Source organism: Carassius gibelio, chromosome B3, assembly GCF_023724105.1.
Source record: "Carassius gibelio isolate Cgi1373 ecotype wild population from Czech Republic chromosome B3, carGib1.2-hapl.c, whole genome shotgun sequence".
Taxonomy (NCBI): Eukaryota; Metazoa; Chordata; class Actinopteri; order Cypriniformes; family Cyprinidae; genus Carassius; species Carassius gibelio.
Window position 1 is genome coordinate 31066801 of NC_068398.1, and position 8494 is coordinate 31075294.

Consider the following 8494-nt stretch of genomic DNA (forward strand, 5'->3'; position numbering starts at 1 on the left):
GGATGTAGATAAAGTAAACATTTATTCAGTGAAAGAATTATAAAATAGAATGTTTCAGATGTTTTAGTGTTAATGTTTACTTCTTCTTGAAAAAAAAAAAAGGTTCAAGTGGTCCAGATCTTTTGTATAAAAAGTAAAGTTTTTTTTTTTTTTTTTTTAATACTTTTTCATTTTTTTTCTCCTTACTGCTATTTACGTGCAAACGTTCTACAGTGATGGAAATACTTTGAGATGGGTAGAACCAGTGTTTGAAGTGGAATGCATAAATGTATTCATTAAATTACGTACCGTATTTTTCGGACTATAAGTCGCACCTATGTATAAGTCGCATCAGTCCAAAACTACGTCATAACCAAGAATCTAAGAGAAAACATTACCGTCTCCAGCCGTGAGAGGCGCTCTATGTAGGCTACAGGAGCACTGAGCAGCATAGAGTGCCCTCTGTCGGCTGGAGACGGTAATGTTTTCTCTTGGTTCATTTCTCTCGGTTCATGTGAAATTAATTTTGATAAATAAGTCACACCTGACTATAAGTCGCAGGACCAGACAAACTATGAAAAAAAAAGTGACTTATAGTCCGGAAAATACGGTATGTATATTAAATAAGTGTTTTTTTGTTTTGTTTTTTATAATTCACAATGCATGTATAGTGCCACAATCAATCAATCAATACAAGTTTTCAATACAAATTAACACAAGTCAAGCTGTGATACCACAGGGAGATGCCAAAGTCCACTGAATCGCCTGCCTTTACTACTATACGGATTCATTCAGAATCGCTAAATCTCATCATCAGCATTCATAATAAAACACTCTTATTTTTAAGCCAAATACAAACCGAAAACAATAATTTTACTGACAGCTGGATGTAAGTCACTATTCTCTCCGTAATCGCTGATGAAATCACGCGGGCTTTCTCTGCATTAGCACTGTTTTGAACTCACTGTTTGAATTCGTTAACTGGATCCTTGGACTTTCCAGGAGTTCACAGGGTTGAAATGATGTGTTCGCAAAAGACTGCTTCTATTTATTTTAAGATATTATTTTCGTTGTAAAGTACCAATTCAAATTATTAATCAATAATTAATTATTAGCCTATTCTACTACTCTGCACGCCTCCCCTGACATGCTCTCATGCTTCACACACTCCGCTTGCATTCATTCACATGATCCGAAGAGATGAGAGGTGATCCCACCTGGGTAGTGTGATTTATACTGTGTCCTTTCTAGTCATAAATAGTATGTTTTGTCACTACTACTGAGACAACTAAACTTCTCTTCATTGGTCAAAAAAGGTCAAGCACACACCTTTTTTATACTGGTGGCGTACTGCTTCATTGCAATCTTCTCCGCTGTGCTCTCAAACCCGAAAAAGGATTTGATGTCCATGCTGGCAGACTGCTCAAAACAGGTCCAGTCTTCATTCTCCGGGTGAACCTGAAGAGGGAACGCATAAACATCAGAATCCCTCGTAAACCAGCTAACACATAAACTTGTCCATAAGAGAGTGAGAGAAAATGCAGGATGTGTCTTCAGACCGTGTAGACGCAGTGCTCATATACGTTGACTCTGCTGGAGAAGGACTCATTATAGGCCTCTATTTGCAGAGTTCTCTCTCTTCGGTTCAGAGAGTTCTTCTGGATGAAATAAATGTACTCCACTCCTGCAATCTGAACACAAGAGTCATGGGTCAGAATCACCACAAAGTACCTAATATTGGTAGGTTTTAATGGCTAAACAGTGCATAGTTCATGCAAATATTATCATTCTGTCAACATTTCGTTTCTTCTTTGGAACAAAAACTCTCTAATTTCTGTTTATCCATTTAAAGTCAAAATAATTAAAATGTTCAAGTACATTAAATGATAGATTTTGGCATTAATATGGCATTTTGGGCTTGTAAACAATAAATAAAAATGATATACCCTCTTTAGAAGCCGAGGTGCCTCGACGTCCACGGTACATCTGCGCTCAGTCACTTGGGACGCCCCATCCTCACTATGACACTCATTGATGATGACACTGTTCACAAACATGGGTATCAGCGGGCAGTTTGGGAATCTCTTCTCATAGGCCTACGGAAGAAAAAAAAGATGAGACACATGTAAGTGTGAGAAAGGAAAAAGGGTAAAAGAAAGTAAGTGATAAAAATGATCAAATACTGAACTGATTATAAAGCAGAAAGTAGCTGTACACATGGAGAACCTTCTATAAAATATTATTTGTGCACTTCACCTTGTGCAAATGACCCTCGTATAGCTTATGTATGTTCTTGAAAACAGAACGCTGGTCTTGTGATATATTATTGTTTTAGGTGACTTAGTAGCTCATATGACCGGATTAACAAGTACAATATGTCACATGCAGTCTTAAGTCAACTATACAAATTAACCACAGTTGTGCCTGTCAATATTTACACCCTAATCGCTCTCGGTTCTCACTGTCATAGGACATATGCTAAATAGAGCTGGGTGATTTAAAAAAAAAAAAAAAAACTAGATTTCTTGTAGAAAGTATGATCGATTCTCAATTTTTTTTTTTTTTTTTTTACCTAGTCAACTTAAAAAAAATAAAATAAAAATAAAATAAAATCTACAACATTATTCAAATAACTTTTTCTTTGTTAAACCTCTACTTGAAGAAAATTCTATTCCACGTGCAGCACACATGAAGTTGTCAACATGATGTAAATGTTAAACAAATCACTCATATCTTTGCAGAAAAGACACAAATACTACAACCACACCCTGTACAAACTTGTCCTCGACATGTTATATGTTCAGAAATATTAGCTATAATGAAAACGCTTCAATCCTCAACAGTACATAGATTCCCAAAAAAATAACATTTATAAACTGCGCACACTTGCAAATATATCTTTACATTCATTTAAACAGTTACATTTCTCTATATTTCTACTTATATAATGCATTTTTTTTATATTAGTTTTATACTCCATCTCTACTGTCTCCTGCAATAGTTTGCACTATTTATACTTTCATACTCATACTTTCTTCTGCACTGGAAGGTCCTGTCATCAAATCAAATTTCTTGTCTTGCTCTTTTTTGACTTATAATGTGGTCTAACACCAGTAGACTATTAATAAATGTTCTGTGAAAACATTGATCAGCAGCTTTCAGCCTGTCACGATGCAAATATGATATATCAGACATACAGTAGTAGTTCTTTACAGGTTTTCTTTTATTTGTTTGCGCTACTTTTCCATTGTTTTTGATATGTACACATGGACTCGACTGACTGTTGTTGTTGCGTCTCTTGCAGTGCCTCGTACATTAAAACACTCAAGTTAAGAGAAGTTCCACTCCCTTCTTCTCTGAAAGTGCTTTTCCTGTTCCTCTGCACGTGTCGCATCTTTATCAACACAAAAGCGCATTCTGTGTGAATGGCGCTTCACGATATGAGTGCGTCACATGTGAGCAGTAAATTACATTCGCTGACAAGCGGTTGGATCGTTCTTTTCTCTTTACTGTTATCCCCTGCATATCGTCAAGGGTCCAGTTCGGATGTTTGGTAATATTTCTATTTAAAATCACGATTCCTTGTTTAAAATAAATAAATAAATAAATCGAATTTAAATCCATTAAATCGGAAATATTACCCAGCCCTAATTCTAAGAAATATATGTACATATGATCTGCATTGACAGGTTTGCATATTATTGTTAAATGAAAAGGATTCATACCTCGAGAACATTCTATTGTGCTTTGTTTAGTTTAGTGTCACATTACACACTTTGAATTGCATCTACGTCAGTGCATTAGCCATCAGTGCAAATATGCCAAGCAGAGAATGAGCTCTTTCCAGTATATTTGTTTAAGTAGGTGAACTCTCCTATTCCAGAGAGAGAGAGTCACGTAGATTAAATAGCAACAAGATCCTGCTAAAAGTCAAACAGCGTTGTATACACACATGCAAAATGTAAATGATCTATATAATCTTCAGAATAGTGAGTGGAGTGCCTTAATGGACTGAAATGGAAAGCATAAAACAGAATATATTATAGAATAGTAGTATGCTTTATTTTTTGTCACGTGATCTGACAAAAATGTTAATCTGTAAGTCATTTTTGCACAAACAGTTGTCATGCGGAAGATCATATCGATCGTGATCTGGATACAATATTCTATTATATATATATATATATATATATATATATATATATATATATATATATATATATACACAGAAAACCTGCAAACTGTGTACAGAACACAAATATGTGCTTTACACATTAAATATGGTAGCCTCCTTAAAATGCAGTCAATATCTCGACCTTTGTGTTAAACCAATTAAGTAAAGACGTCCATAGACGTCATCCATTAAAGCGATTGATCAAACAATGAAATGTTTCCTCCGGACTGTACATGTAAGTCTACTTTCAGGAACAGAAAAGGCTACAGCAGCAATTAAACCAAAAAGCACTTTAATATTCATATTTAATTACTGAATTTCAATAGAATTATACAGTAATGCAGCTGAACGGAATTATAATTAAATAATTCTGCCCAATTTACAAAGTTATGGTAAAAAAAAAATAATAATATATATATTAGAATAAAATTTTAAAAATATACACAACTGCTTTCAGTTTGAAATACAATTTAATATAATTTATTTAATCAACTAAAGTATGTTTATATTGTATTTTATTTATTTTTCTATCCTAAAATGCCCACATTGGAGGAACAATAAACATTCACAAGCAGTAAAAACAATCAGTATATTTCACTTCATGTGATCATAAAAATCAGTGGGACCACTTCCATTCAAATTCCATTTAAACTGAATATCAATATTTAAATTGTGAATTTTACTCAAACCTGCTCTTTCAATCATGAAACTCTAAAACAATCCCTGAAGTTTTTTTTTTTTCTTATACTAACATGATTATTTGTTGAAGTGGGCTTTACATTGTGTGCAACAAGCCTTTTATAAAATCCAAGCCCCTTCCACAGTGGTTTCATAAGCACAATAACACTGTGAGCCTTTGTGACATAAACCCCAGAGGAGGATTGAATGGCAGCAGAAGCTGAGAGCACACAATGAATGATTCTTGTGAAGATCGAGCGGTGGCCCGTGCTAACTAAACTATGACGTCAAGCTGTGCACTCAGCAAATCTGAGAAAATCGATATACAATACTAATGTTGAAAAGCGAGTGATTAGTACTTTCACCAGGGGAAATGATGTCATAGTGGGGGTGGAGTGGATCAATGCATGTGAACTGTAACCTAATTACCCAGCTGATCAATCATGCCTTGAGATTTCATTGATGCTAGTGCCTGCAACAGATTCACTCAAGACACAAAATAAAATGAAAACCCAGACTATGATTATTATATGCTATTTTTAGCACTCCACATATAATAAAACAATCTATTATATCTTTTGTCTTATCATCGACGCTTGCTTTGATATTTTATTATCTAATGCAGTGACTGCACAGGTTAAACCTTAATTACAATTATGTCTCTTTCCCTTAGGAAAAGTGTGCTTAATATGCACTTGTAATGTACTTCAAATCTTAAAAGTAGATATTTTAAATTATAGTATTGTATAAGTAGATATTTACAACTATATGGGCAAAGAGATTAATATTAATAAAATAACATGCCTGTTTTAAAGAGAGTTTAGTAATGACTATTTCTAAGCACACTTAAGTAAAATGTTTAATATTGTTAAACTAAATTTTAAAATTAGTTTTTGTCATGCTTTAAAGTAGTACACTTGGTGTGAGTGTTAATTAACACACATTTTACACTAAATTGCAACTTTATTACCGATATGTAATTACTTATTTTTTTTAAACACCTTACATACATTTTAAAAATAAATCACATTTAAGTAAATTTTAGTTTACTAAAAAGTATCGTCAGCACTTGTTGGCAGAAGTTGCATATAAAAATGTACTCATGTCATACTGTAAGTGCATCATAAAGCATCATGCCTTTCATTTAAATGCAATTAACAGTCAGTAGATTGTCTGAAAACATTACTTTAAATTCACACTTAAGTTTATTCTTGTAAAGTATAGTATGCCTGTAATGCATACTCTTTTATATGCTAATGTATGTTCACATGGGTTCTCAGGTGATTGTAAGTGTTGATGGTTGTGTAAAGGGTGTGATAATATTAACAGGTCTCAAGAGTTGTAAACGGATTTAAGTGTATTGAAGTGCTAATGTGATGTTAACATACGCAAATATTACTAACACATACCAAAAAAAAAATAAGATTAATTGTTCTCTGCAATATAGTTCATTATCCTCCTAACAAGATATCATTTAGAGTAGCAATTATGCACATTAATTCAATCACGTGTGTTTATCTGCACTTTACAACAGCTTCTAAAGCAGAAATTTTATCAGAATTTTAAGCATCTCACTCTTATCAGATTTAAACCAGACACAAAAGTTAAGATACAATGTAGCAGTGAATGTTAACTGGTTTTCAGGATCCATATTTTGCACCAAAAGTGTCCCCCATATAATGTAACTGGATTATGAGATTTTCTTGTAAAACAACCTTGAGCTTTCAAAGTGTGTTTTAGAAGTAGTTTTAGAAGTTGTGACGCTCTTGGCAGACAATAATCCACTATTAATGTATATTTTACTATGGCTGGACTGTAGTATTGGCCAGTGAGAAATCAGGATGTTAACTATCCATTTTGCAACGCTAAGCACAGGAAACCTCAGTTAAAACGCTATAATGCAATAAAGCAATAGAGACCCGTGCTCTGTGAGGTTAAAGATTTACCCGCATTTGAGCTGACAGCCCAACTAAAAGTTTAGTGAACTCTAGAACAAGTCACTTTCAGACAGAGTACAGCTGACTGCACAAGCTTTGAGAATATTACTAAATAAAGATAATTCTACATCAACTCTTGTGTTTCAACTATGTGGCAGGTATAATTTAAAAAGACAAAAGTGTATAAAAAAATAATTATATATATATCAACCTACAATAGACAGATGTTTAAAGGATGTGATTTGGCATACATGCTCCCTTAATGTGCATAAAATAATAATAATAAAAAATAATAATATATATATAACTCACCGCCATTACGAGCTCAAAGGGGTACTTGTAAACCCTCACAGGGGACTGATATTTCTGCACCATCGCTGCACCTCAAATAAAAAAAAAAAGTTTACACAAATGATGATCAGCGAAATACAACTGATCCAACAGCATAAAGGTTGAGATATTGAAACATCATCACACATTATGTATTAATGCTGTATATCTTCGTGCTGGTTACAAAGTTCTCATTATCATACAATCGTCAGCAAAAACGCTACTCTTTAATGCGGTCGCCCTCTAAGACAAACGGCCCCTGTATGAATGTTTAAAAGAGTTTCAAACTTAAAATAACGATCAGTGTGTATAACCAGTGACCCAAAAGTGTCCTGCAGTCTTTATTCATTCTTCATGTTCATTGTTATTCACTGGCAAAGGCAATTTAAATGAAACACAAGTGAAGCAACCTGTAAACAAAGACCGACTCCAACGCAATGAAAATGTAAATGTTCAGGACAGCTGTGAAATGAACTCTTACCCCTTATCTCTGAAGTTAAAGGCGCAGAGAATGTAGTTTAATGGAAGTCTTGATAAAACCCTGATGTGAAATACTAAGAATCCAGTCTGGGCTGCTTTAGTTATTCAACTCCATTTTACTGAGGAAGTGAAAGCCTCGCTTGTGTCAGATGAGGTTACATAACCCACGTCACACACACAAACTCCGCCTCAAAACTCCAGTCCAGGCCAGTCTAGACAAGTCCACTGGTTTAGTGAGAAGCAAGAAGTAAAAAAACAACAACAACAACAAAACTGAACAAACCATTTCCCTGTATAGTTATTTTTTTGTTACATTTATATTTAGCATAAAATGATGCTTACAAGTATTTGATAATGTATGTACTGCAAATATCAACATAAATAAGAAAAGGAAGTCATGTTAAGTTATTAAATGCCCAAAGTCCAGCTTTTTGACAAAGACTATCTAAAAGGTTTTCTGTTGCTTGGTGCTAAATGTAGTTAGATAGATAGATAGATAGATAGATAGATAGATAGATAGATAGATAGATAGATAGATAGATAGATAGATAGATAGATATCTGAAACTTACTTTCTGAAACTTACTAGCAAATTTTTGAGTAAAAAGGGTTTCAATGCAATTTGGTCAGAGTATATAGACAAAATTGTCGCGTTGAACTAGGTTATCGTAAACCAAATCACCTTCAACCTAACTGCATTTAATGTTATTTACAGTTTCACAGTTTTATTATACTAAAGTAAATTTGTATGAATCTGTATCTGTGTTTGTTCAGCTCATTTCCGTATGGTTTTTAGATTTCAAATTTGGGTAACAATCACATTTAGCCTGAAGATGGCGCTGTTGACTCGAGAAAAACAAACAAAAAAACTGAACTAGACTGCATGCAACACTGTACTCTATCTATCTATCTATCTA

General features: G+C 33.8%; 1 protein-coding gene across 8 annotated transcripts in view; it reads right to left on the reverse strand.

Annotated features, from left to right (window-relative positions):
• LOC127953131 (SEC14-like protein 1) overlaps positions 1-7778 on the reverse strand; it is a 105942-nt gene extending 98164 nt beyond the window's left edge. For 4 of the 8 annotated variants that reach the window (XM_052552093.1, XM_052552094.1, XM_052552096.1 and 1 more), the window contains exons 1-5: positions 7580-7747; positions 7081-7151; positions 1926-2075; positions 1539-1670; positions 1309-1437 (exon numbers count right to left, since the gene is read on the reverse strand). In XM_052552093.1, the coding sequence (XP_052408053.1) occupies positions 1309-1437; positions 1539-1670; positions 1926-2075; positions 7081-7143 (474 nt within the window). In that variant the 5' untranslated portion in view covers positions 7144-7151; positions 7580-7747. Of the gene's footprint in view, positions 1-1308; positions 1438-1538; positions 1671-1925; positions 2076-7080; positions 7152-7579 lie in introns of all 8 variants that reach the window. The other 4 variants (XM_052552089.1, XM_052552092.1, XM_052552091.1 and 1 more) reach the window with 3 other exon arrangements.
• Between the last annotated feature and the right edge of the window lie 716 nt (positions 7779-8494).